The sequence below is a fragment of the Miniopterus schreibersii genome (assembly GCF_964146895.1).
Source record: "Miniopterus schreibersii genome assembly, chromosome: 16".
Classification (NCBI taxonomy): Eukaryota; Metazoa; Chordata; class Mammalia; order Chiroptera; family Miniopteridae; genus Miniopterus; species Miniopterus schreibersii.
Genome location: NC_138116.1, coordinates 23,823,636 through 23,851,152, shown reverse-complemented (window position 1 = coordinate 23,851,152; position 27,517 = coordinate 23,823,636). Strand labels below are relative to the sequence as shown.

At 50.6% G+C, this 27,517-nt stretch overlaps 1 protein-coding gene across 2 annotated transcripts; it reads left to right on the top strand.

The window, feature by feature from the left end:
* The first annotated feature begins 1,091 nt into the window (after positions 1–1,091).
* On the top strand, positions 1,092–27,203 carry MPP3 (MAGUK p55 scaffold protein 3). Of its 2 annotated transcripts, none has more exons than XM_081116225.1 (19): positions 1,092–1,173; positions 2,304–2,366; positions 2,631–2,749; positions 3,005–3,082; positions 4,237–4,317; positions 4,541–4,678; positions 7,751–7,832; positions 8,968–9,053; positions 10,407–10,481; positions 13,251–13,447; positions 15,070–15,134; positions 16,361–16,381; positions 16,957–16,998; positions 18,064–18,228; positions 18,333–18,413; positions 20,769–20,862; positions 21,041–21,149; positions 22,531–22,653; positions 24,972–27,203. In XM_081116225.1, exons 2-19 carry the CDS (start codon positions 2,342–2,344, stop codon positions 25,146–25,148), a joined length of 1,758 nt encoding a protein of 585 aa, XP_080972351.1. In that variant the 5' UTR covers positions 1,092–1,173; positions 2,304–2,341; the 3' UTR covers positions 25,149–27,203. The 2 variants fall into 2 exon arrangements, with proteins under 2 accessions (XP_080972351.1, XP_080972352.1); XM_081116226.1 differs by lacking the exon at positions 1,092–1,173 and adding an exon at positions 2,076–2,166.
* Positions 27,204–27,517: the final 314 nt, after the last annotated feature.

The following is a 27,517-nucleotide window of genomic DNA, read 5'->3' as shown; positions in this document are numbered from 1 at the left end:
GTGAGGTCCTAAGACTAGAAACATCACATCCCCTGGGAGCTTGTTAGAAATGCAGAATCTGGCAGGGCTTCAGCCCTACACAACCCCTAGACGACTCCTAGGCACCTTGCATTTGGAGAAGCTCTGGGGTAGATGTTTGAGTAAGGGGGAAAATGTCACCATGGCCTACTCTGCCACTGACAGTGCAGGCTGGGGTGGGGTGGCACGGGCTGTGGACCCATTTCCTCTCCTTTGCTTTTCTTGCTGCTGGGAGAGCGGGGAGGGAACTCACCCCCTCTTCACCCTCTAACACCCACAACCACCTGCTGCTCACCGGGGGCTCCTGCCCTCCCCTCCACGCACAGCCTCCCACCCCTGGGCTCAGTTGCCTCCGCTACAGAGCAGAGACGATAACGGTCTCGACCTCAGGGGTTAACGTGACGCAAAGGGATCTGAGGAGTACCTGGGACGTAGAGACCGCACCATAAAGGTCAGTGATCGTCATGGCCATCGCCGAGCCTGTCCCCCCGGAGGAGCCGCTGCACACAAGCCACCCCCTCACCCCTGCACCGGAGCAGAATTGAGCCTGTGGTCTTGCCAGTCCAACTTCTCCCTCCCCGGCGCCCCCTGGGCAGCGTGCACCCATAAATCTTCTCTGGCTCTTTCCATTGTTATAGGGAGTTGCCCTAGCGTCTGACCCGTCCCCCGCCCGGCCTGGGAGTCCCTCAAATCCAGGATCTCTGTCCCTGTCGTCTTTGAACCCCCAGCCCCTGGCACAGTGCCTGGCTTTTGGAGGGCGCTCCACAAATGTTTGCAAAATCTAATTATATGTTAAGCGTCCAGCCCGCAACACGCTGGGGGTGGGTATGTGTGGGCGGTGGGGGCAGCAGGGAAGGCTGGCTGTGTGCCCGGGTAGTGGGGGGACAGAGGCGGAGGGCTCCCCGGGGCTCGGCTGGGAGGACGGTGGGGAGGGGGTGTGACGCGGGAGAGCGAAGCCTGGGCGGGCGGGGGGCTGGCGGTGCCAGACGCCGGGACCGCCTCCGCGCCTCCCGCTCCTCCTCCCGCGCCCCGTCTGCTCCGGCTCTGCCCCGCCCGCGCCGCCGTGCAGGGAGGGGCCGGAGGGCGGAGCGAGCGGCGGCCCAGGCGCGGCCCCGCGCGGCTCCCGGGCTCCGGCGGAGGTTTCGGCGCGCGCAGGTAGGACCCCGCGCCCGGGCGCACCAGGGGCCGCGGGCCGCCGGGCGGAGCCGGGCGCGGGCGCGGGGGGTGGGCCGACGCCGGCCCTGCTGCCCACGCCAGCCTCGCGGCCGACCGAGTCCGCAGCTGGTGGTCAGCGGGGAGCGCGGTCCCCGCCCCACGGCCCCGGCCTTCCCGCCCGCGCCCCCACCCCCTTGCGCCCCGCTGCTTTCCAGCCGCTCGGCGCCCTCCGAGCCCGCCCGCCGGCGCCCCCCAGGTCTCGCCTCTCCTGCGCCCGGCCTCGCTCCTTGTTCGCCCCACAGGTTCCTTCTGAAAGCGAGCTGGAGTCTGTGCGGGGCCGCCGCGGGGAGAGGGGAGGGGGTGCTCAGCTAGAAGGAGCGGGGGGGGGGGTGTGAGTCTGGAGGGGGGCGTTGGCTGGAGGGCCAGGTATCATTCTTATGCTTCTTAGTGTCACTGGGCTCCGACGCAGAGGGGGCTGGCCCCATGTTTTCGGAATGAATGAATCATTCCTCTCCCAGTCCCCTTCTGAAGGAGGACTTTTTGAGGACCACGTGCTGCAGAGCACGCTGGGGGGCCCTCTGCAAGGGGGCTCTCATTTCCCCACCTCCTCTGTATGCTCTGTTCTAGGGGGAGGCTCCCTTCGGGTTGGGACTTGGGGATGGAGGGAAAGGAGGGAGTTTGTAGGCCCATCCAGGTACTTGTTGAAGGTGTGACAGGCAAGGGACTTGATCGAGGCCTCTTAGGAGGACACAGGAGAAGGGGACGCTGTGGAAGGGAGAACCACTGTCAGACAGGGGCTGCTCGGATTCTGACCCACAAGTTACTGAATTCCTCCGAGCCTCTGTTTCTTCATCAGTAAAATGGTAGTATTAGTATTCATTCCTCAGAACTCATTCCTGCAGATTAAGAAAAATGTCATATGAAATCACCCGACACGATGCTTGGCACATTGGGGGCACTCAACAAATCTCAGTTCTCTCCTTTCTGAAAAAAGTGAGCAGATAGTTATTTGTTCCCATCCCCATCTGTCCCTGTAGTGGCCACTGACAGACACAGTAGATGTGTAATCACTGTTTGTTGAATGAATATGCTTGAAGGAGCATCACTCCCCTCCCCTCTCTTTCTCCCAGAATCCACAGGCAGAGCTGGGGATCTGACCAGCACAGACATGCCGGTGCTGTCCGAGGACTCTGGTGAGTGCGTTCCCCCGGGCTGGGCCTCCACAGCCCTGAAGACAAAAGCCAGCCTGCCCGGCAGCCAGGCTGGAAGGAAAGCAGGCTGCTGTCAGCGCAGGCTCTCAGGAGTTGCCCTGCCTCCAAGCCCTGGGAATGAGAGCCTGGGGAATGTTCACGAGAAGCTGAAGTGTTGTTTGAGGGTCCTCTGGGGGTTCCCACCGGGGGTCTCAATGGAAGTACCATTGCATTTGCTATACTCCATTTTCCTTACCCTCTCCTCAGGCTTGCATGAAACCCTGGCGCTGCTGACCTCTCAACTCAGACCAGACTCTAACCACAAGGAAGAGATGGGCTTCCTGAGGGATGTTTTCAGTGAGAAGAGCCTCAGTTACTTAATGAAGGTAAAGCCCTGTTTCAGCCCCTCTGGTGAGGCTTCCTAGAGGCCTTCCTTGCTAGCTGTGGCTGTGGAGGTCATCCTAGCCATCCCCGTGCCCCGGGAAGGCCTTCACTAGTCCACTGTGCAGGGTTTTCTCTTACACTGCCCCTTGGATGACCCAGTTTGCAGCCCTACAGCTGTGGGCGGGCCGTGTGGTGTCTGGGGTAAACCTAAGCAGCTGGTTTGGGAGGCCCCAGCCAGAAATTGGCTGTCTTTGCAGATTCACGAGAAGCTTCGCTATTACGAGAGGCAAAGCCCAACCCCGGTTCTGCACAGCGCTGTGGCCCTCGCCGAGGATGTAAGCCCCAGGCCTTTCCTTCCAGTGTCAGCCCTCTCCCCACCCCGGAGTGCTCCATCACCTTGCCTCGTCACCATTGCTTAGCCAGGGGACATTGGGGCTTGGGAGCCCCAAGGTGAAGAGTGTCTCCCTTCCTCCTCCCCCTCCTCCTCCCTGGGCCTCCTAACAGGCCCAGAGGAACTCGTGAGCCTTGGACTGGGCTTGGGAACACGGTGACACGATGACGCCCACTTACTGTGTGTTCCTGAGAAAGTCTGTTTCCCCAGCTGTGAAATGAGAGCATTTGGATCAGTTCCACAGCTCCCAAACTGTTGATGACTGGCAATATGAATAGGTCAGACAAGACCTTATGTCTGGGGAGGCCCAGTGTGAAGTCCTGGGGGCAAGGGACTTGCAGTTTGTCCCTGTTTACTGGCGCAGGCTTTTCATTTTGTAAAGGAATGCTTCCTAATTTCTTGTGGACCTGTCCTCTGTGCTGCATAATTTGGGGAAAGCTGTCCCTGTTGATTGCTCCTGAATAAACTCACCTAGCCCCAGGAGATGGCCTGCTGAGGGAAGGGTGCAGCCCTGTGGTGCAGTTCCCATGCCTTTCTCCTCCATGGGATATGATGAGCATGTTAAGTGCAGGCTCCCAGGCACAGCACCGCCTCTACTACTAGCTCTGTGACCTCAAGCAAGTCACTCAACCTCTCAGAGCCCCACTTTCCTCATCTTATAAAATAGTGCCGTGGTGAGGGCACAGATAATAAGCCAGGTTCAGTCCTGGCTGTGCCACTTACCAGCTTTGTGACCTTCGGCAAGACTTCATCTCTCATTTAATTCTCATCTGTAAAATGGCAAAGTAACAGTGCCCGCTACATCTGGTTCATTGTGACAGTTAAGTGAGAAGGTCCGTGTAAAGCAAATGACACACAGTAAGGGCTTCATAAATTAGCACCCATCAGGATTACCCTGTGGAGCTGCTCAAGCTCTTCTGATCCCTGGTGTGATTTCCCTGGGAGGGTCAGCATGGGTGGCTGAGGGTCCCACGTGCCCTGGGTGCTGTAGCAGTTGCTGGGAGGGCCCTTGGTTCTGAGGTGCAGGGAGCAGGGTTTTCCGTGGTGACTCTCAGCTGGCTTGAAGCACCCACAGCCGCCTGTCTCGTTGCTCTACAGGTGATGGAAGAGCTGCAGGCCACCTCCGTGCACAGCGACGAGAGGGAGCTGCTCCAGCTGCTGTCCACCCCCCACCTCAGGGTAGTCACGCCACAGCCCCTGCCCACCCACACAGCCTGTGTCTCCTGAGTGTTCAGTCCTGAGACTGAGGAAAGGAGACTCTGAGTGAGGGATCCTCAGTCTCAGTGTCTGGGGTGGTTGTCTCTGGCATGAAATCCAAGATCCCCAGACCACTGCCCAGCCAAGGCCCCCTGACGCTTGTGAGCTCTGGGCCAGCCTTTCATTTCTCTTGCTTTCCTGACAGGCCATGCTCATGGTACATGATACGGTTGCCCAGAAAAATTTCGACCCTGTTCTCCCCCCTCTGCCTGATAATATTGACGAGGATTTTGATGAAGAATCAGTGAAGATTGTCCGCCTGGTAAAGAACAAGGAACCCCTGGTATGTGGCACTCCCTTATCCCCTTTCCTATTCCACCCAGAAAACTGGGAAGGGACCCTCCTGAAGTCTTTGGAGTGAGCGACAACAGCTTTGTCAGGGCTGTCACTAGTCCCTGCAACACTTTTGTGCACAGAGTACCCCTTTCTCAGGTAGATACAGCCTCCCTCAACTGCAGCCAAGCTCCTTTGTGCAGTAAATGACCTGCATGACTGTTATTTCCCAAAGGAAAAGGGGCAGCTCTGATTATCATGCTCTGAACTGGCAAACTATGGTCCCAGGGCCAAACCCAGCCTACTGCCAGCTTTTGTAAATAAAGTTTTATTGGCACACAGCCGTTCTGTTCATTTCCATATTGTCTGTAGCTACCTTTGTATGGCAATAGCAGAGTTGAGTAGTTGCAAAGGAAACCATGCGGCCCTCAAGGCCTCAGATACTCACATTTGCCCCTTTACAGAAAGTTTGCCAGTTCTTGCTCTAAGTACCCAGGAAGCACAGGGCAGCTGCTGTTCTCCCCAGTTGACAGATGGTTATCATTTTGGCTCTGGTTCATCACTGATTTACCAAGCAAAGGGGCAGGGCTGTTTATTAGATGGAGGGAAGTAGGGGAAGTCCGGAGAACTAAGTGCTTACCCTGAAGAATACCCTGGCTGGCACTCTTTATAGTCAACTTTCACCAAATGACCTCAGATGAGCCCCTTCTGCAGACAGAGCAGGATCTCTCCTCTGCCTCTATTTCCTTTCTTTCAAAACAGCGGTGACTCGGCAAACACATCATGTACCCTCTTGGGTGCCAGGCACCCTGTTGGGTGCAGGCAGTTCAGAGATGATTAAGACTTAGTCCTGCCCTCTGGGAGTTCATAGGGTATAGTGACTGGGGGTTTCCTGGAAGGGGTGATGCCCATGCTGAATTCCCAAAAAAGGAACAGGAATTTTCCAGAAGGAATAGGGAGAGGAAGGGCATTGTACACAGCAGACTGCACAAGCAGGGCCATGGGAAGTATGGTATATTCAGGCAACTCTGAGCTGTTGGTGTGGACATAGAAAGCCAAGTCTGAGGTAAGGAGCAGCAGGGGTGAGGCCAGATGAGTGACAGATCATAAAGAATCTGATTGTCCATGAAAAGTTACTTAGCTTGACCTCAAAGGGGAGCCATGGAAAGGTTTTAAGCATGAAATAGCCTGACTAGATTTGCAGTGTAGAAAGATCCCACTGGCTACCAAGTAGAAAGTGAGTGGAGAGTGAGCACGGAAGCAGAAAACCAACTTGAAGGTGAGAGTTCAGAAGTGGGGCTTGACCTAGGCCTGTGGAAATACGAAAGAGAAATCCAAGAAATATTTCAGAAATAAAATTAATGTCACTTTGTGACTGCCACAGTTTGGGCAAGAGTCTGGGGAAGCACCTAGGTTACTGTCCAGGTATCCTGCTAGGATGATTGATTGGGCGATGGGAACCACAGTTCTAGGGAGAGATTAAGGAGGAACTTAGGGCCCATTGAATTCAAGAGGCCTATGTGACTTGCAAGTGGAGATGTTCAGGAGCTGGTAGGATTATGTGTCCAGAGATACAAATTTGGCAGCCCCCAGCATTCGGAAGGAGTTAAAATCACACCTGAGAGGTCGACACCTCCTGGGTAAAGAGCATTCAAAGTGAGACAAGAAGACACAAGGCAGATAGAGGAGGGCTCAGCCAGGGAGATGATTTGTCTTTGAGAACTGGGAGAGGGGTGTCACCAGGGCCCAGGCTGAGACAGAATTCCGGAGGGAGGGTGAGCACCAGAGCCAGACAGTGGGGTGATCAGAGGAGACAAGACTGAGGGTGGCGCGCCTGGCGGGTCATCAGGTGCCTTTGCTGGTGCATTTGAGGTTGCTGGGCTTGGTGACTCGGAGGGCAAGAAGCAGAGAGAGCAGACACACACTGCTCCTTTAAGAAGCTGCTCCGAAGCAACGGAGACTGGCTTTTGCTGGATGGGGGTGCAGCCTTTTATGATGGGAGAGACTTGATAATATTTTTAGGGCCAGGAGAAGGAGCCAGTAGAGAAGGGGCAGTGAGGATGTAAGAGAGGGAGGGAGAGGCAGGGGGACCAGGCCAGATAGGAGGAGCCCCTCCGCTGAAATGGGGGAAGGAGGAAAGGATGGACACAGACGCTGGAAAGCATGAAGGTCTGGGGGCAAGAAACCACAGGGTTCTCAGCGAATGGCCTCTCTTTCCAGCAATATTTATCTTACGTACTTCAAATGACACGAACGAAGTTAAAAATAAGTGCACTGATGTGTTTGCAGTTATAGCCAATAATAAACAGCATTTATTGAGCTCTTACTGTGTGCTAAGCGCCTTGCATGTATTACCTGATGTAATCCTTGCACAACCCCGTGAGTTAAAGGTTATCCCAGAGAGGATAAGGGGCTTTCTTGCTAAGGCCTCGTGCTTTTAGTAAACAGCAGAGTGTATTCCAACCCAGGGCTGTCCAACTCCGGAGCTTAGCTCCTGACCTGACTGCTACCCTGTCCAGCCTGCGCAGTGCGTGAAATTGAGGGCTCGTTAGGCCTTCCTCACCCTCAAGAGTCTCTCTTCTGTGCTTCATGGACCAAGTCCTAGTCCCGAAGCTCTGGCTGGGGCATAATTGATTGCCTTTGGCAACAGAAGGCCCGGTAGCCCTGTGATTGGTTGGAGGCAGGATGAGAATTTGCTTGCACATACTCTCCTCATTATTAAATGTCTTTGCAAGAGGCAGGGGCTGTGGTGTGCTAGGGAAAGCTCTGGATTCAGCATCACGAAAAGCTTTACTCCTTCTCGGCTGGGTGACCTTGAGGATCCTTACCTTCTCTGGGCCCCTGTCCCTCTTCTCCAAAATGAGATTGGCACTGTGTTACTGTGCTTTGTTTAAACTGTAAAGTGCTGTGCTCTACTAATAAGAGATGTCAGTTTTATTTTGCCCTCAGTATTGGAAAGGTCCCCACTGATCTCCCCTCTGGGATGACAGAGGGAGGGATGGGGAGGCTCTGTTGGGTCCAGAGTGTTGGAATCTGAGGTTTGGGGGTGCTGAGGATCCTGCCTGCTCTGTCGCTGATACAGGGTGCCACCATCCGGCGGGATGAGCACTCAGGGGCTGTCGTGGTGGCCAGGATCATGCGAGGGGGCGCAGCAGACCGGAGTGGTAAGTGGCATCAGTGCCCACCTGGCCAAGGTGATGGCCTTCATCCCACAGCCTCCCCCACTTTGGCCACAGGTCTCATTTCCCCCTCCTCTCTCGTCACCTGTTTGGGATGTACTGGGAGTTGGGGAGCAGAGCTGGAATTCTCTTTCACAAGCCTGGTAGAAACTTTGTTTGAAAAGTCTCTCAGGCATGGAGTACTTTGGAGGGAACAGAAGGACTCATGCATTGGCTTAGCCTGAGGACTATTGTAGTTAAGCACAGAGCATGGGCTTGGTGGGTAATTCCTAACTGGGGAGCAGGGACACCCTTCCTTACCACCCAGTTGCCACTGTTACTGAGGGCAGGGTGTTCATGTCCCATATTTGTTTGAGTGGAAAACAACTTGCAAATCATGTGTGGGGAAGAACTAGTTGGAGGCAAGCCTGCTGGTGGCGGGGGGGGGGGGTATTACCTCAAAAGTCTGAGGATCATTGTTGTGGAAAATCCTAGACCAGAGCTTCTCAAACATGAGCAAGCACACAAACACCCCCCCCCCCCCCCCCCAGTGCCAGCATCTTGTTAAAGGCTATTCTGATTCAGCAGGTCTTAGGCAGGCCCCAGTTTCTGCACCCCTAACTGCCTCCTGGGTGGTGCCAATGCTGCTGGGCCAGTGTCCACTTTCAGTAGCAAATAGGGCCCAGAATGCAGAGACACTTGTCATTTAAGCGGAGGCCACCAAGCAGATGTGTTTAACAACACTCTTGATGATACCTTCCCAGTGCTCTTAAGTCTTCTTGTTAAGATTTGAGAAGGACATTCTTAGAGTGTGTCTGTAAACCCAGGAAGGTGAAGAGTTAATGCAATTTTTCAAGAAGCAGAAGTTACAGCAGAAAGAACACAATCTTTCTATGTCAAAATAACCATGTTTGAACCCCGGCTCCATTATTTCTTAGCAGTGTGGCCTTAGGCAAGCTGCATAATTTTTCTGAGTCTCAGTTGCCAACTTGTAAACTGGAGATTCCACCGGGTGGTTGCAAGGCTGTGATGCCAAGTGAGGCACCCAGCACGCAGTAGGGATTCAATTCATCCCAATTCCAGTGGTGCCCAGAGCTCTGAGCACCTTTCCTGTGCTGATGGTCGCTCCTGTGTCTCCTAGGCCTGGTCCACGTTGGGGACGAGCTCCGGGAAGTGAACGGGATCACAGTCTTGCACAAGCGGCCTGACGAGATCAGCCAGATTCTGGTCCGTGCTGCACGCATGCTGGGGGTTTGGTGGTGCTTCAGGGACCCAAGCAGGGGGCTTCCTGGAGCCAGGGTGGCTCTGGCTCAGTCTCCCTGTTTTCATGGAGGGCGGCTGCAGGCAAAGTGGCCTTACAGAGTGCCCAGGGTGCAGGGTGGGGGACAGGAGGAGTTGAACTTCTAGTCCATGTGCCTCTCGCAGACCTTTGTTCAGCACAGTGATCCCCCGGACTTCTAGCTCCCTTTCCTGAGGATCCTTCTGGGAGAACCCTGGGGCCGAGGAATATGGAATAAGAAGTTGCAGCATAGGGAGGGCCCAAGCAAGGGCTTTGGGGTCAGCCAGTCCTGGGTTTGAATCCTGCCTTTGCCACTTTCTGGCTGTGCAACCTTGGGCAAGTCATCAGATCATTCTGCGCTTCCGTTTCCTTTCCTGGGAAGTAAGGGCAGGGTGGTTTCTCATCCTGTGTGTGGTGATCACTAGGATGTAAACATCTGGAAGAAGATACAGCGCTTCACACCTGTGCTGGGCTGTAAACAGCCCCCGGAGTCCATTCTGGAAGTTCAAATCTAAACTGAAATTGTAATGAGCCCCAATCAGTTCTGTCCTCTGAATCCGCAGCATCCTCCCTGGACAGAATACTCCTTGCTAACTTCTGATGGTTTTGGAGCAGAAACAGGATGAGATCTGAAGAGAGGAGGCTGGCTCTTTAAGGCCCCACTGTTGGGCCCTGGTTGCAGGCAGCCCCTTTGGTCTTTGCATCTCACTGTCCTTTGTCTAGTTCTGGGCACTGAGCTCCTTGTGTTCCAGGGTGATGCAGGGCCAGGGAGACCAGTGGGCGAGAGGTGCTCCCATGGGCTGATGGCATTCTTCCTCCCGGTCCCCCTACATGGGGATGCAGGGTCTCTGTCAGGCAGAGGGAAGAGGAACCCCTGGGAAGATAGGAGTAGCCTGGGACTGGAGAGCCTGTCGGGGAAGATGGACCCAAAGAGGGACACACTGATTGGGAACAAGCCCCAAGTCAGGCAGGAAGGAGGAAAAGGAAACTGGACTGGGTTATTAAAAATAACCCAAGAGGAAGGAAAGAAGGGCAGCCCTGTGGGGCACTAGAGGGCAGGAGGGTGCAGAGCTCAAATGCAGTGCATGCATTGTCCCTGGGTTCTCATTTGTCTGAAGTGCAGGTATTGGTTTTTGAGTTTTGCTTTGTTAATTCAACAGGTGCCACCATAGAAGGGTGGGTCACAGGAGAGGTAGTGAGTCTGACTTTCCTCTGAACGTGAGCTTTCAGACCTGGGAAGATGTGAACTCCTGGAGGGTTAGACCTGGGAGGTGATTAGCCTGTGCTCTCTCTCCTTTCAGGCTCAGTCCCAGGGGTCCATCACCCTGAAAATCATCCCAGCCACCCAGGAGGAGGACCGTTTAAAGGAGAGCAAGGTATGGGGAGGGGGTGTAGCTGGGGGCATGGGAGAAGCTGGAGGTATGGGGAGGGCTCCAGCCCAGCCTTTGAAACGGTCATTTGGGAAGAGATCGTACATCTGGTCCTCGGAACATGTGCTCAATAGATTGCAGTTCCGTCACAAAGTGATTCATTTATTTGTTCCCTGCCTCTTTGAAAACCAGATTCGACCTAGCTTACTAATGAATTTTAATTGAAATAGAAAATCGGGGCCATAAAGAGGAGAAGGTACCAAATGTGCTGGCTTTGGGACCAATTAAGTAACTGCCATTTGTTGAATTCCTTGTGGAGCCTACCTTTGCGTGGCACCTTCGCTGTGCCAGGTGTTCTGCCAGATGCTGGTGACAGGGTCGACTAGGAGCTTTGAGGGTTCCTAGTTCAGAAGGAGAGGCCGGGGAGCAAGTCTTTTATTGCCGTGTGATAAGTGCTGTGGAAAGATTGGGTACAGGGTTCCAGGTGCCCTGGACGGTGTCCCCTAGGAGGCATGAGGAAGGGAGGCTGGAGGACGGTGAAGCTGAGTAGGTCCCTGGGGAAGAAGAGGTGAAGGAGCTTCAGGCAGCGGGCTCAGAGCGACGGAAAGGAGTGTGTTTGGGGCTCGGTGAGAAAGATCCCTGGGGTGGGGGAGGTGGGTTAGGGCTGTGTTCTGAATGACCTTGAGACTTTTTCTTTTCTTTTTAGAGGGGAGTGATGCAACCCCATTTTGTGTTTTAGAAAGCTGCCGAGGGTAGCCACGTGGAGGAGGGTGGGGAGGTGGAGATGGAGGCAGGGAGACCTGGTTGGAGGCTGTTGTAAAAGCCCCGTTGAGAGGTTGCTAAGACCCGAGCTGAGGTGGTGGTAGAGAGGACAGAAGAGGGCATTATTTGACTTCAAATAAATTTGGATCTGAACTTCTCTGGCATCCAAGGCAGAAAGGAGAACATAAATTACATACTTTTCATCATTAGCTGGAAGGGAGCATGCCAGTTGATTCCCACCCCCTTCCTTTCAGTACTAAGTGCAAGAAAGAGGGGACATTCCAGCACCTGGCACAGAATAGATATTTTGTTGAGTGGGGATTAAGAATGGACAGTGTCTTTGACGTCAGGCTGTGTGTGTTTTTAAGCAAATGAAGAAATAATATTTTTGTGGCTTGTTTCTTATTTGCCCTCTTCCATCGAATCCCAGGGCATACATACCATGAACTCTTAACCTGATGGAAGTGGTTCTTCCTGGGACAGTAATGTGGCCCCCATATGCAGCTGCCGAAGGTTTTAACTTGATATAGGGAGAGAACTTGGTTTTTCTGTCCCTGTCCCTTAGCCCGTCCTTCCTAAATATTTCTTCTTGAGCAGAAGCTTGACCATTTAAAATTATACTATCTTCTGAGTACCTAGGGCCCTGGTAACATCTGTGACTTCATGTGGCTTCATGAGGGTATCTGGCCACATTTGTGGCCAGAAAGTTCTTACTGTTGTCTAACTGAATCTTCCTTGTGGACACATAAAGGAATATGATTTTGATCTGTTTAAGGCAGCGATTTTCAACTGCTGTGCTGCAAGAATTTTTAAAACATGTAGTACCTGACTATTTAGTCAGGGGCACTGACCTCTTTTCCCTTAGATTGTCAAATAAAAAACTGACAACAGCCAACACAACAATAGTCATCCAGTGTGAATGAATCAAAAGTATACTTTTTTTTTTCAGATCGGCAAAAAATAATATATATTTTGGTATGCTACAGAATTTTAGTAATTAGTTTATGTGTGCCAGGAGATAAAAATGGTTGAAAATCACTGGTCTAAAGAAGCCGTCTGGCCTTTTTTTGGTCTAGTTGCTGTTAAAGTAATTGGGCCCAAATAGAAATACATAAATCCATGCTATTGAATTACAGCAGAGAACAAGGAAGTGTGACAAAATTCTGTGTCTTCTCACTGTCTTCTCTAGAGGGGGTGACTTCAGGGTAAAGGGGAGAGTTGGGGGTTTGCCAAGTATATGACAGGTGAGTCAGGATTGAACTGTAAAAAATGTGGATGTTGCCCGGCCGGGCGTGGCTCAGCAGTTGAGCATCAACCTACGATCCAGGAGATCGCGGTTCGATTCCTGATCAGGGCACATGTCTGGGTTGCAGGCTCGATCCCCAGTCAGGGGCGTGCAGGAGGCAGCCGATCAATGACTCTCTCATCATTGATGTTTCTCTCTCTCTCTCCCTCTTCCTTTCTCTCTCTGAAATCAATAAAGATATATATATATTTTAAAATGTGGGTGCCAAGTACCCACTGAAAAATGATGGCGAGGAATCAGTAAGAGTAGTTTTATTGATATTTGTGTCCTTACCAAAACATCTAGATTACTTATTTAGCAGATGGCTGCTGACTTCATTAGGGGCAGTTAGCATATCAAAAATCACATTTGAGTTACAGACTGTGCTTGCCTTTACTTTTTGTTCCCAGGACTAATTGTTGCATTGTGTATGCTAAGGAAAGCAGATCAGGTAACTAAAGAAACGTTTAGGCTAGAAGAAGAAATTCAGACACGGGGCCCATCTATTAATTTTGATTCTTGAGGGATTTCCTGGCTGTCATATCCACGTGGTGGAAGAACAATAAGAAAATCTGTGTGGTATGTTTCTGATTAACTTTCTATTCTCGAGGCCGCTTATTCATCCCGATTGTGAACAGTAGTTGCGATTTGGCTTTGCCATGGCATAGACACGTCTATGTCTCCACGATGAAGGGTCCCCTCCCCTCACCGGAGCCTGTCCTCTGCAGGTGTTCATGCGGGCCCTCTTCCACTACAACCCGCGGGAGGACCGGGCCATTCCCTGCCAGGAGGCAGGCTTGCCCTTCCAGCGCAGGCAGGTCCTGGAGGTGGTGAGCCAGGATGACCCCACGTGGTGGCAGGCCAAGCGAGTGGGGGACACCAACCTTCGAGCTGGCCTCATTCCCTCCAAGCAGTTCCAGGAAAGGTGGGTCTGGGGTGTGTTATAAGGGGGTATTCTGGAGTGGCAGCTCCCAGATCTCTGCCACCACAGCTAGAGGTAAGTACCAATTGTACTTGTGTTTGTTCTTCTTGACCCATCACCAGTGGCGATGACTGATGTGATTTAAAGAAATATATGGAAATCTATGTTATTAAATTAATGTATATCATATAACACAGACTTAGAGAAAGTTGACAAATGAAATATAAAAATACAGAAGAGGAGGACAAGGAAAAGAAAATTACCCAAAGTCTCACCATTATCTGAAGAGCCTAATTTATTTCTTTCCTGTACTTTTTATGTGAGTGTTGCATGTAGAATCTGAGATCTTGCTTTTTTTTTTTTTTACTATACATTTTGACACCAGCATTTGCCACATATTACCTCTTAGTTATTGTGTGATTTTAGTGGCTGTGTAATATTTCATCAGGAGCTACACCATTTATTCATAGGCAGCATGAATGTATTTATTATGAACGGAGCTGGCCTGTGCCAGGCATCCTGTGGGCTATTGTGAACCCCTGGTTTCTGCCCTGGAGGAGCTTACAGTTTAGCCAGAAAGCTGCTCCTTCCCTACTTTTCAGTCTTCTCCAGCTTTTCACTGCTACAAGGCTGCAATTAGTATCTTGCCCATAGACTGCTCCTCGTATTTCAAATTATTTCCTTAGGATAGATTTCTAGACATGTAAATTCTGGGTCAGAGGGGCTGGCAGTTAAGACTGCATCGCTTCCCCTGAGGTTTAAAACCCTTTTTCATCTTTTGGGGTGCAGAGGCCAATCATGACAGGCCTCATTCATCAGTTTCAGTGTCCCTCATGGTGCGGTCCCTAGGCCAGGGGTGGCAGCATCCCCTGAGAATCTGTGATAAACACAGACTTTGGGGCCCTGCCAAATCAGAATCTCCAGGGTGGACTCTGAGCTCTGTGTTCTCACAGATGTTCCAGGTGATTCTGAGGTGCTACAGCTTGAGCACCACTGTTCTCTTTCCTCAGGGGAGCCTCAGACCCATTTGCATCTTTGGTTTCACAGGGCTTGGGGGGAATGCTCTTTAGCTTCATTTAAATGTGGAAATCTCAACACCTCCGAGAGCCCTGGGCATTTTCGTGGGTCAGAGATGGGGCCTTGACACCTACCTCTCCACTAACAACCATATTGGATAAAGTGTCAGGCTGAGGTCTCTGTTGGGAGAAAGGTTTTAAATCAGGCTCACTTTCACCCTCAGCCTCTACTGAGAGTCCTGCTATTTTCCAGCTTCCTCAGGGATGGGAAGGCCAGGTGAAAGGAGAAGGGGCCTCCCTTCCTTGAGAGTCATTCATAGGAAAGTAGCAACTAACTGCTGACCGTGGGACTGGGCTGGGTCCCTGTGGGTGACCATCTTGGGCTGGGTGAGCTTCTTCCAGGGCGAGACTGTTTCTTTCCCCTGTGAACCAGTGAGCACCTGTAAGTGTCCCTCCCCACTGGAACTCAGTGTGAAGCAGGACACCCTTGGAGTGCCAGGCTCTGCCCACCTATAGGGTCCAGCCTCAGTTTCTCCAAGCTTTGTAAGAGACTTCCTGTGACTGGTTCCATGGCCCAGCTCATGGGCCTGTCTGTCTCCTTGTTCATAGGCGCCTAAGCTACCGGAGAGCCACAGGCACCCTGCCGAGTCCCCAGAGCCTCAAGAAGCCTCCCTGTGAGTAGACTGGCAGGGGTGATACTTCAGGGAGGGACTGGGCTTAGGACTTGGGGGCTTTGTGCCAGGAAGAAGCAGATACTGGGCTGGACGGAGCACCAAGGGACCTCTCTGATCATCCAGGCCTACAGAGGAAGGAAGGGGTGGGGAGAGGGACGAGGAGGGGAAATGGGGGTTAGGTTGGGGGGAGCTAGTCCCTGGAGAGGAGCTTCTGTAGTTGGGGCTCATAGATGACACTAGGGGGCATATTAACACCTCTCCCAAAATTGTGTGCAAACGTGTGTGTGTGTGTGTGTGTGTGTGTGTGTGTGTGTGGCTGTCTCTCAGTCTGTTTGCCTATCTCTGGGAGAAGGTCCACAGCTTTCATTAGATTCCCAAGGGGCACTCTGATCCCGTCAATTTAGGAGCCTCTGATTTTGGGAGGGAATGGAGAAGGCTATGACTGATCCTGTGCTCCTGTTAGGTGTCAAATTTGGCAAATAAAAATAGAGGATGCTCAATTAAATTTGAATTTCATATAAACAACAAATAGTTTCTTAGTATAAATACATTTGTCCCAAATATTGCATGGGCTATACTTATACTAAACACAGATTCTTTGGTTTTCTGAAATTCAAATTTAACAGTGTTTTGTATTTTATCTGCCAACTCTACTCTGTGTAGCACTTTACCTTTTAGAAAACACATCCACCTACCTTCTTGCCCTGTAATTGTCACAACAGCCCCATGAAGCAGTGGGATCAGGGCATCTCCTTTTCCAAGATGGGAAAACGGAGGTTCATGAGGTCAAGGGAATGGGACCGGGGTCACGTTTTCAGAGGGCCTGTGATCAGAGGCCCCAGTTAGGGTATGGAGAGGAAGCCTTCCCACTGCAGGCATCCTAGAGGAAGCTGCTCCCCTGGCATGGTGGCCACTGCCCACGGTCACTCTTCTAGCCGTGCTCTCAGTCAGAAGGGCTGCTGAATAAATTGGCCCTGAGGCTGCTTACGCCAGCGATGAGTTGGCTTTCTTTGGGCTGCTAATGAGACACACACAGGAAGACTAATTAGAGCAGGTCCTGGTTTAATAATGCACCACAGCTCAGATCACAGGTTTGCTGGGGGAGAGAAAGACGGGACAGATGGAGGGCTCCTCAGGCACACGAGGCCATGGCTGCCTCTCAGCCACAGGGGCTCCTGGTTCCCCTTCACTAACGCTGTTCCATCTGTCTTTTGTGCAAACCGCAGATGATCAGCCTTGTGACAAAGGTAGGCCTGGTATTTGTCCCCTGCGTGCACAGACAAGGCCCCTTTTCTGTGGAATGGGCTGGAGGGGCTTGTTCCTCCCCTACCCCCGCCCCAATCTGGGGTGGCTGTGCCCTTCTACTCTTTGCACACCTCTCTCTGCTCTGCCAGCTTGTCCAGCCTACTCCTTGAGGCTGCAGAGCTGGTGGGCACGGGACCCCTCCCTGCCTGCCTGGCATGCAGGGCTCAGCCTTCCCAGGACTCTGGCTGGGCTGACTGTGGCTGGGCTGGGTAGGAAGCCAGAGACAGGAGGGGGCAGGGCTAGTGAATCTCCCCTCCTGACTCAGAGGGACCGGGATGGGGCCTGCTGGCCCAAAACCCCTGCTAGGGCCTGGAAAGGCTGTTTGGGGCCTAAGCATGGAGAACTGAGTTAAACAGAATAACTTGTTTTTCTGGGGTGTCCAGGACATGGGATTTCTCCTGAGCCACCGAGACACCATCCCAGGGGGCTCTTCCTGGCCATCCAGGGGATGGGTACCTCTGGGCTGGGGTCTGTGCCCAGAATGGCTCACTGGCCTCCTTCTCTGTTTGGTTCCCAGAGACCTGTGACTGTGAGGGGTACCTCAAAGGGCATTATGTGGGTAAGTAGCACATGTGGCTCTACCCCCAGCATTTGCTTCTGCGCTCATACACAGCCCCCCACGGGCTCCTGGGTCAGGGAGAGACAAAAGCAGAGTGATCTGAGCAGCTGAGCCTGTGGGACCCACGCTTCCCCTCCATCTCTGTCAGCAGAGAGGGGCCGACCTGCCCAGGTCTTGGGGCCCGCACCTCAGCGTTCACCAGCCGCTGAGAGCAGAGCCCTGACATAGGCCCTATGTTAATACTGACTCTGTTATTCTCGTGATCTCAACTGTAGTTTATTCAGTAGTTATGTCACCATAATACAGCAGGGAAGCCTGTTACTAGTCTCCCAAGTACCTTCACTTTCGTTTTGGTCAGCCTTTTCAAAGACCTAGAGACAGGCAAAGAGTTTTTCTAGCTTTTGATTGTGAAGTAATTTCAAACTTACTGAAAAGTTGAAAGAATTGTACAAAGAGCTCCCATATACTTGGCACCCAGATTCACCAGTTGTTCTTTGCCATGTTTGCTGTATCATTTCCGTTTTCTACATATATACATTTTTTTCCTGAGTCATATGAGAGTTAGTTGCAGATATCATGTCCCTTCACCCTTAAATACTCAGCATGTATTCCCTAAGGACAAGGACATTCTCTTATATAACCCAGGGCAATTATGGAATTCTGGGAATTTAACATGTATACAATTCTATTATCTAACATACAGTTTATAGTCAAATGTTGCCAGTTGTCCCAACAATACCCTTTAGAGCATTTTCCCTTGATCCAGGATCCGGTCCACATATTGCATTTCTATATTTATGTTTCCACTTCACAGACAAGGAAATTGAAGCTCAGAGAGGTCAGTCATATGCCAAGTAAAACAGTGACCTTGAACCCTGTTTTTGAATGCCAGGTGGTCACCCTTTCATCATATTACTGTGTCTTGATCAACCCCTTCCTACAGCAGGAGGAGGTCAGGAGAGGCCAGTGGGGTTCAGTCTCACCTCCAGTTGGGCCAGGTAGAAAAAGTCTTTAGTGGGAGACCCTGGGACAAATGTCATGGTGCTCCTTGCCCTTTCCCCAAAGCTGGTCTTCGGAGGAGCTTCCGGCTGGGCCGCAGGGAGAGACTGGGAAGCCCGCAGGAAGGAAAGATGTCCGCAGTAGCCGAGTCCCCCGAACTGCTGACCTATGAAGAAGTGACCAGGTACCAGCACCAGCCCAGTAAGCTGCCCCGCCTGGTGGTGCTGATCGGTAGGTGATGTACTGTGTCTCCAGGGAGTGGGCTGGCTTCCTCCCTGGAGGAGTGGGGAGGGAGCCCCGCAGGGTCCCTGGTCAGCCTTCCCTTCATTTCCCAGGGTCTCTGGGAGCCCGACTGCACGAGCTGAAGCAGAAGGTGGTGGCAGAGAACCCACAGCACTTTGGTGTTGCTGTCCCACGTAAGAGGGCCCACGTGGGTGTGTCGGGGGAGGGGTGTGTGTCTACACGTGAATATTTCATGGGGCCTTGACTCCCCATATCCATCCTGATTCTTACTTTGGGTCTGAGTGACTGGCAAGCACTGCCTGCTATAGGCAGGTCACGGACCTAGACATGATGGGAGAGACCCACTCTCAGTGGTCCACGAGGACCCTCTGAGGCAGAAGCTGGAGGACACTTGCCCGGTTCCTGCCTGGGATGGCAGGTGAGTCTAAAGCACACTGCAGGCAAAGTAGCAACCTTAAACCAACACCAAGGGGCCCCCAGTAATGGGGACACTCCTGCCGCCTCTTCCAAATGGCTCTGACTCCTCTGGCCCCTGCTGTCTGCTTGGGTAAGAGAGCAAGGGCGGGGAAGCCAGAGAGCCTGGTGAGCAGTATTGCCTGGGTTCTCCCCTGTAGCTAGATCTGGGCCGTCGGGGTGCCTCCTGAGTCTAGAGGCAGCCACGGATGCTGAAATCCAGCAGGCAGGAGGTCCTCGTTCTGAATGTGGTGAGGAACAGGAGAAAGAAGAGTGCTAGGAGCCATACCAGGAGCTCTCCTGTGAGTTACTTGGCCAGCCTTCCCAGTGCCACTGAGAAGACGGGTTATCATTCCACATGCAGGGGAAGACGCTGAGGCTCAGAGCGGTTAAGTAACTTGCCCAATGTCACACAGTTGGTAAGTGGTGGAGCCAAGATTCAAATCCAGGCAGCCTGCCCCAGTCACATTCTTACCCAGGCTTCATGACAGCCTGCCTCTTCCTGGCTGTCCCTTTCCTTTCTGTGGGACTCTCTGTCCGTCCCTCTGGCCTCAGTGGGATACAGTGTGGGCACCTGGTGGCCTCCTAGAAGGAATGCTGTGGTGGCAGTAATGGGACCTTTCCAGAAGGTTCTGAGGAAGGACAGCTACAAAGCCACTCCCTTGGGCCTTGGGGCCCATAGCCCAGTCTATGGGTTGTCAGAATTGTCTTCCGGAGCCCAACCCAAAATGACAGGGATGGGGATGCCATTCGGGTAACACACCTGGGCCTGGCAGATTTCAGGGGGCCACGGCCTTTCAGGCCGAGAGGATGGACTGAAACAGGGCATGTGGAATTTGCTCACACATTGACCCTTTCAAACCCTCAGGTCAGTCCCTTGGGGGAAGGGTACCTGGATGGTCAGTCCTACCTGCTTCCAGGTACCACACAGATAGGTGACTTTCCCCCCTGCATTTAGGAACTTGGGATGTCAGTGAAGGCTTCCCAGAGGCAGTGACCTTTTTGCTGGGTTTTGAAGGGTAAATAGGAGTTTTCTAGGCAGAGAGGAAAGGAAGGAGCAACACGTGCTCAGGGATGAAGGTGTGACTGGCACAGCAGTGTTAGGGACTGGGGAAGCTGGTGTGGAGGAGATGAAGCGGAGTTGGAGGCTGGGCAGATCACGAGGGTGTCATACACTCATCTGAGGTCTTCAGAATGTAATCAGTGGATGAATAAAAGTTTTAGAGCAAGGAAATAACATGGTCAGAAAAGTGACCTGAGCGGCTCTGCCAGAGTTTGGCCAAAGATGCCGCATGAAGAATACAGAGCATGTCCCTGTGTGGCCCCCAAGGGCAGAAAACGCTGTCCTCCCAGACCCCGTCTTTCCTTTTGGGACGCTCTGGGGGAAGCGGCGTGTTGCTCCGCGTGTGCGCTTGTTCCGCGGAGGACCTGGTTCTCCCCAGGAGTGTTCTCGGGGAACATCATTTCACTGCTATTATGGAAATCCATCAGAAAACACTCTGTGCTGTAAAATCATGTGAGAGCCAGCTCTGCTGAAGCACATCTCATCCATAAAGGGACTGTCTTCATGTCTCCTTCTCTCTCAAAATGAGATATAATTGAATAAAGAATTAAAAGCATTCAGCAGGGTCATCTGTGTCTGTGGCCTCTGCTCTTAAAAAGCAATTAGGGCTAGGGACTAATGAATGTTTAGGATTGGGACTCTCCTCGGCGATCTTTAAAAGCCACAGCATCAATAAGGCAGGCTGGCAGGGTGGTAAGGGCAGACGCTTGGCACGAAACAGAAAGTTCAGACCTTGGCTCTGCTACCTGCCGGTCTGGGTCATTGGCACCGTGTCACCTCTCTGCACTCCTCAATTTCTTCCCCTGCACAGTGGGAGGCCTCCTTTTGCCTGCGTCAGAGAGTTGTGTGAATCAGTGATGTGCCTAGAAAGGGCACTGTGCCTGACACAGGAACATGGGATGAATGGAAGACGGTTTATATACAGATCAGCAGTGAGCTCTGAATAAGGGCTGCTGTCCTCACCGTGATATGACATCTCTTTGCCTGGTTCTTCTTGTTCTTTCTTTAAAAGATACCACGAGGCCCCGAAAGAGCCATGAGAAGGAGGGGGTGGAATATCACTTTGTCTCGAAGCAAGCATTTGAAGCCGACATACATCACAACAGGTTCGTGTGCAGTTGTGGCTCTTTGCAACTGTCCAGTGTTCCACTGGACCCCCTGGGAGGGCTTCCAGGAAAGGCAGAGGGGTGGGAGAGAAGTCATGGTGGGAAGTCCGCTTGTGTTCCTTGCTAATTCAGGCAAGCTCAGGAACTAAAGGCCTTTTCTCCTTCGGTGTTGTTTTAGGTTCCTGGAGCATGGTGAATATAAGGAATATCTCTATGGAACCAGCCTGGACGCCATTCAGGCTGTGATGGCCAAAAACAAAGTTTGCTTGGTGGACGTGGAGCCAGATGTGAGTTCCTGGGCCAGTTGTTTTGTTAATGGAATTTATAAACTAGGGGATTGTACATTTTACAGAATATTTGAACCTCAGTCTAAGGAATTTTTAGTGTAGAGCACTGGATACTGAAATTTCCTGGGGTCTCTCTTTGAGAATCTAATGAAAGCTTTGCACCCCAAAATATGCACCTCTGTACACAAAAACTGCATTAAAATTGTAGGGAGCTCATGGACCCTCTTGGCAGCCAGAGACCCAGGATGGAATCTCTGCGTGGAGTAAGTCATGCAAGTTGGTGGTGGCACTGACTGGCCAATTCTGATGGGACAGGGAATTAGATGTCAGTGCCCAGGTGGAAGTTGGGGCTCAGCTCTTGGTGTCAGGGCACCTCCTCCTTGATCAGGACAAGTGAAATCAGTGGCTTAGGAACCACTGAGGGAGGCAGTCAGGAGAGTAGTTTGAAAGGGGAAAAGGGAAGGAGACATGACCCTGTGAAGTGCTTCAAAAACTGTGTACTCGGCAGGGGCTTACCCATCTTTTTAACTTTGTCTTTGAGAAACACTTCTAAACTTTGACTTCAGCTTGGGGATTTTTTACTCCTCTATAGAAAAGAACTCTAATTTTATGATATAAGCTATAGGCTTTATTTCATAGAAGTTTGCTTGAAACAGATTCCAAAAAGCACATTATATATATAAGGAAAACCCTCAGTAATTTGGACTTACTGGAAGTTGGTAGTCAAAATTAAAAGTGTAAATGTCAAGATTTTATTTGGAAAGTGATTTTATTGTTTTGGCTGCAGATTGTCCACATAGGAGTTTAATACCAGTGTTTCCAAATAGAGGCCCTTAAGATAAAATGCCACTAACAGGACGATTTGCATAGTGAAAACCTTCTAAAGCCTGTACAGTTTGTTTCGAGTTCTTGGTCTCTTCATTTGCTTTGCAAACCTTTTCTTCTTTGAATATCATGAGGAGGCTTGTGCGATGGCACGCACTCTGCATTAGTGTAGTCCAAATTGGTGACTAAATAGATACACATCGAATCCTGCTGGCTCATCCATCAGGACTGGGCAAGTAGAGAAGGGCATCAGAAGGTTAATTAGAGCTCGTGGGGTCAGAGCCAAGAGAGATGGCAACTGTTGGAGCGGAGGCTATGGAACCTCCCTTCTCGGCGAGTAGGCCTTCAGGGCCCAGCTGAGCCCAGAGTCAAAGTGGAGAGCAAGAAAATGAGCGGTTGGTCTCCCCAGTTGAAGTTCATTGTCAGATGACGGTGCAATCAGAACCTTTACCATCGAGGTCACTTGATGAAGCATGCCATTATTGAGCATTCAAAAAGTCTGTTTCACAGTAAAATATTTTCAAAGTATATAATATTCCTGAACTTTTCCCCTCAGGCACTGAGACAACTGAGGACCTCAGAGTTCAAGCCCTATGTTATATTTGTAAAGCCTGCAATTCAGGAAAAGGGGAAGATGCCACCCACGTCCCCAGCTTGTGAGGACACAGCAGCCCTACTTGTAAGTTTAACATTGATCGTTTCTTTTCTAAAGGCCTAACTGCGCCTGTTACCCTTAGAGAACAGTGCTCGTATCTCCTGCAGAAGACCATCTTCCCACTTTGCCTACTGGTCAGACTTACTTGGTCAAGTGACCAGAAGGCTCAAGGTGGGGCAGCCGGAAGTGCCTCCCAATTGAGACAGGGGTGGCTTTGCCTGGGTTCCACACCACCCTCCATTCCCGCACAGAAACACCCTCCCTGAAAATAGGGACAGACATCTATCAGGGACCTGATCTGAGTGTGCCAAACCACACAAATCTGCTGAACTCCTAAGCCAAACCCAAGTAGTTTTAAATTGACACTTTAATGGAAACCAAGTTCAGATCCAGTGAGCTAATCCAACGTGGGGGCAACTGGCGGCATGAGGGGAGTCTTTCCCACGTGCCTGCTGTTCAGATCTGTGACTCTCTTGCTGAAGCTGCAGATGGTTGAACCGTCCACCTTTACAGGCCAGGGAAAGGATGCAGGGGATTTGTGGCTGCAAAACAAATGTCACGCATTTTACTCCATTAGAGATTTAAGTTCTTTCAAGATGCAAATATTTATTAAGATGATCGAGGTACTTAGTGGCAAAAATGTTCCTTCTGTAATTTCTCAAATAGCTAAATGCTTCCAGGATGAACGACGGGGGTCCTGGAGGAGGGGAAGCTCCAAAAGCAGCAGACAGGTCTATAAGGGGTGTGTGAGGGGTGGGGGAGGTGGGGTTGAAGATCAGGGGCAGCACTGGGAACCTGTGAAGTTCTTTTCAGTCCCAGGGGAGCCCTGCAAGATCCAATATAGAATTGGGAAGCTTCTCTCAATTTCATCTAGTTTTTGACCTCCTGGGGGAAAGAAGTAAGGATAAGGGATGATCTCACCCTTCTCTTTGGTCTCAGCCGTCCTTGTGGTCACATGTAAACACTGTTTCCCAGCCCTTTAGAACATATCTTCTGAAGCTGCTGGTGCTCTCACTGAAGTACGTCAGGTTTTGGTGAGGGAGAGGGGAGGGACTGTTTTGGAAGATGGGTCTCTTTTGGGGAGGACAGCTCACCCCCCTCTGTGTCAGTATCCAAACACTGAGCCCCTAGAAGCAGAGGAGAGAAGGCAACACAGGACTGGAAAGAGACAGAGAAGAGGTGGGTGAAGGCCAGTGACAAACTTTGTTTTGCAATTTTACTTAGAGTGAATCTTCCACTTTCTTCCCCAAACCAAGCTGTTAGTCAACTATCTGCTTTAAATTCTACTTATTAGAGGTTTTTTGAATGAAGGAGCAAATGGGCGGGTTTGGCGAAGAAGGGATTGCTGCCTGGCTATCTATACCTTAGTGTAAGGTGTCAGGAGGACAATCTGATTAAAAAAAGCGGGTACCCTAAGGAAAGGGGGAGTTTGACCAGTGTTGTCCAGTACTTTCTTTTTAGTTTTTATTTTTGTTAATCTTCACCGAGAATATTTTTTCCATTGCTTTTCAGAGAGAGTGGAGGGGAGGGAGAGGGGAGAGAGAGAAATATCCATGTGAAAGAGACACATCGATTGGTTGCCTCCCGCGTGGGCACCACCTGGGGCCTGGGATTGAACCTGCAACCCAGGTACGTGCCCTTGACCTGGAATCGAACCCGAGACCCTTCAGTCCTCCGGCCGATGCTCTAACCACTGAGCAAACCAGTCAGGGCCCAGCACTTCCTTAAGGAACTCTACTTTGTCCCCTGTGCTAGTGTTTGGCCCTGGTATGAGGATATGAAAAGAACAGAGTTCTATAGCATGAATGTAGGAGTCTTCAGAGGGTGTTAGAGCTCTTTATTAACCTTCTTCCCCCTGCCAGTTGATTCCAGAAATGCTTCCCCCCCCCTTTTTTTTTTTACTTTTATATTGTTATTTATAGATCGTTCCTGTAATTATTTAACCAATTGCCATGCAACACAATGGTACCACTCCTTTGGAAATACCTTTGAACAGGAAGTGTGATATTGACACAGATATAGAATCAGCATCCTTCCCCCTTCCCCTCTCCCCCCCGCCCCCCAAAACACTTCATGTCACGGCTTGCAGTTAACAGGTCCTGAGTAGATATTTTTGAATGAATGAATGACTGAACAATGACTTTGTCTACTGCCCGTTAACTTCCTTGGAAGTTTGATAGGATATTGTCATTCCACTCTGTTGTGTGTGTACACAGATTATTCATGGACCACAGTCATCACTGCAAAATCAGAGGTTGGAACATGGCCCAAGACGCAGGCTGTAGGGTTCTTATTTGGGGGTGAACCGCCCTGTTGCTCCGTAGCTGCCCCTTTCCTTGCAGGATGAAGAGCAGCGAGAGATGTCGGCCTCTGCCGCCTTCATAGACCAGCACTACGGGCACCTGGTGGACGCCGTGCTGGTGAGGCAGGACCTCCAGAGCGCATGCAGCCAGCTCAGGGGGCTCGTCGAGAGGCTGAGCAAGGACACTCACTGGGTTCCTGTTAGTTGGGTCAGGTAACTGGGTCCGAGAACATCCAGGTTGGAAGGGACCTGAAAGACCACCTAGTCCAGCCATGTTACCATCAAGGAATCGCAAGGGTGGAGAGAGGCAGAATTTTCCATTAACTGCATCATCAAGAAGAGTATATGTGGGAAGTGCTGTTCGTTGGGTTTTGTCTGTTGTTTTCCACTGCACCCCTCTGGAGCAGAAAACATGAGTTGAAAGGGGGCATATCACAAAATAACACATTTCATTCATTAAAGTATCACAGGCAAGTTGACCCTGATTCTTTGTACCAAAGTTAAGTAGCCACTGTCTTTTGGGGGAGGGGGTGGTGAATTTATAGAGTACCGATTTGCAGGGATGTGAGCTTTATGAAGAGGGTGACATTTCATATATCCAGCTCTGTTGGAAGTTGAGTTGTTTTAACCCAAGGGAATTTTCCCATGCAACTGATGTTCCCCTGTCTTCAAGCATCAAAATAGTTTCACCTTGTTGATGGTGAGTGCTTGTCTGGCACTGGAAAACTGGTTCTCTCCCTTCTTTTTTTAAATTTTATTTATTTTTTAAAAATATTTTTTTATTGATTTCAGAGATAAGAATGGAGAAGGAGAGAGAGAGAGAAAAACATCAATAATGAGAGTCATTGATCGGCTGCCTCCTGCATGGCCCCTGCTGGGAATTGAGCCCACAACCCAGGCATGTGCCCTGACCGGGAATCGAACTGTGACCTCCTGATCATGGGTTGATGCTCAACCACTGAGCAACACCGGCTTGGCTGCCTTCTTAAGTAGTGAGCATACATGAACGTCTGTGGAAGAGGCGTACTTCACCGTCATCATGAATTACTGTACTGTTCTGGTATAGGGGTGTTTTCAGGGACCTTTGAGGAAGGTAAGGCTGCTTGTTCCTTTCTAAATACCCACAAACTCCTACAACTGAGTCCTTGCTTTGATTTGTTCCATTCCACCACTTGTCCCTCTCGTTACTGACAGCTGTCCTGGTTCTTGCCCGTCCCTGCCTTCAGATGCCAGGGGCTCCTGTCGTGCTAGATCATGGGAAACCAGATGATCCCTCTTGTCCAAACTGTGTCTGAGCCATGATACGTCAGTCCTGACTGTGCAAATCAAATTATATTGACTCCAAGTGTGGGCCTAATGCGTTGTCTCTGAGCAAAACGGTTTGTCATACAGGGTTTGTGAGATATCTTAGCTGCTAAGAGAATTTTATTTCTTATTAATAGCCAGTGTATGTAAGTTTTTATTCTGTGCCGGGAGCTATGCTAAGGCCTTTAGGCCCATTACTTTGACAAATACTCCAGCCTGTAACGTAGGAGTCTATCAACTCCTTTATAAGAAAAACAAGGCTTAGAAAGTTTAAATAACACGTTCAAGCTCACACAGCTTTAAGTCAGTGGCAGAGCTGTAGTATTTGAGCCCTGTCTCCCTAATCCCAGAGATGGCCATTAACCACTATCCCACACTACTCCATCCTTTCTGTGGTTCCATCATTGAGGCTACCTGTTAAATAACTGACTTATGAGGAATGTGTTCACAGCTAGAATTTACAGTAATATGCAGTGTGGCTGTAGCTTCTAATACTGAAAAGAGGCTCTTACACGTGCAAATGTCAAGGTCTTTTCCTCATGAGGAGACCAGGTTAAGGGTGAAGACCTGCTGCCCATTTAGAAATTTCCATTTTACCTTGTTACACAAGGACACATTTGCAACTTTCCGTCTCACTAACCTGGTAGGTTCACTTAACGGGATCACGTTCTTTAGACCCTTCTAGCAAAAGGGTGAGGACTTCTTTGCACTTACGGAGTACTGGGTTCTTATCAAGTGAAATTAATCTTGAGCTGTCTCACGTAGAGCCAGGGCAGGAGGGGAGGCTGCCCCTTGGAGTGAATGATTTGAAACTGAATTCAAAGGGCAGGACAAACTAGAAGAAGAAATTGATCCGTATTAACTCCACCAGATAGAAAACGCCTATTGGTTCAGAACTGTATGACTCAAGAATGGGCTTTGTGTGTATGCTAGCCTGCAGTTATTAAATAAATTGACAATTGCTGTCATTTTTTGGATGTGGGATCCTGCATTTGGTGGCATAAATGATGTGGCACTGATAAGTAGGAGCAAAATTTTGATGGGCCACATATCTTAAAAATGTATGTATTTGAAAATATGATGTTAAAGCAGGCAAGTCAGTTTCTGTTGCTTGAAACTAAAAATTTATTTTGATGAAGGCTGCAAAGACAAGAGGAACAGGATCATGGGGGGGTGGCATATTAACATACTTTGTGTGCCATATTTAAAAGTATGGCTCATTCTGGAAAGAATGGCAAGTGACAGAAGGTGTTAAATTAGAAAGTGGTAGAGACATATTTT

Bases quoted from the DNA above. Each gene is read 5' to 3' on its own strand.
- MPP3 (XM_081116225.1), top strand. From the start codon at position 2,342: ATGCCGGTGCTGTCCGAGGACTCTG. The intron at 7,833-8,967 runs GTAAGTGGCATC...TGTGTCTCCTAG, and splicing joins GGGCGCAGCAGACCGGAGTG to GCCTGGTCCACGTTGGGGAC. The intron at 10,482-13,250 runs GTATGGGGAGGG...TGTCCTCTGCAG, and splicing joins ACCGTTTAAAGGAGAGCAAG to GTGTTCATGCGGGCCCTCTT.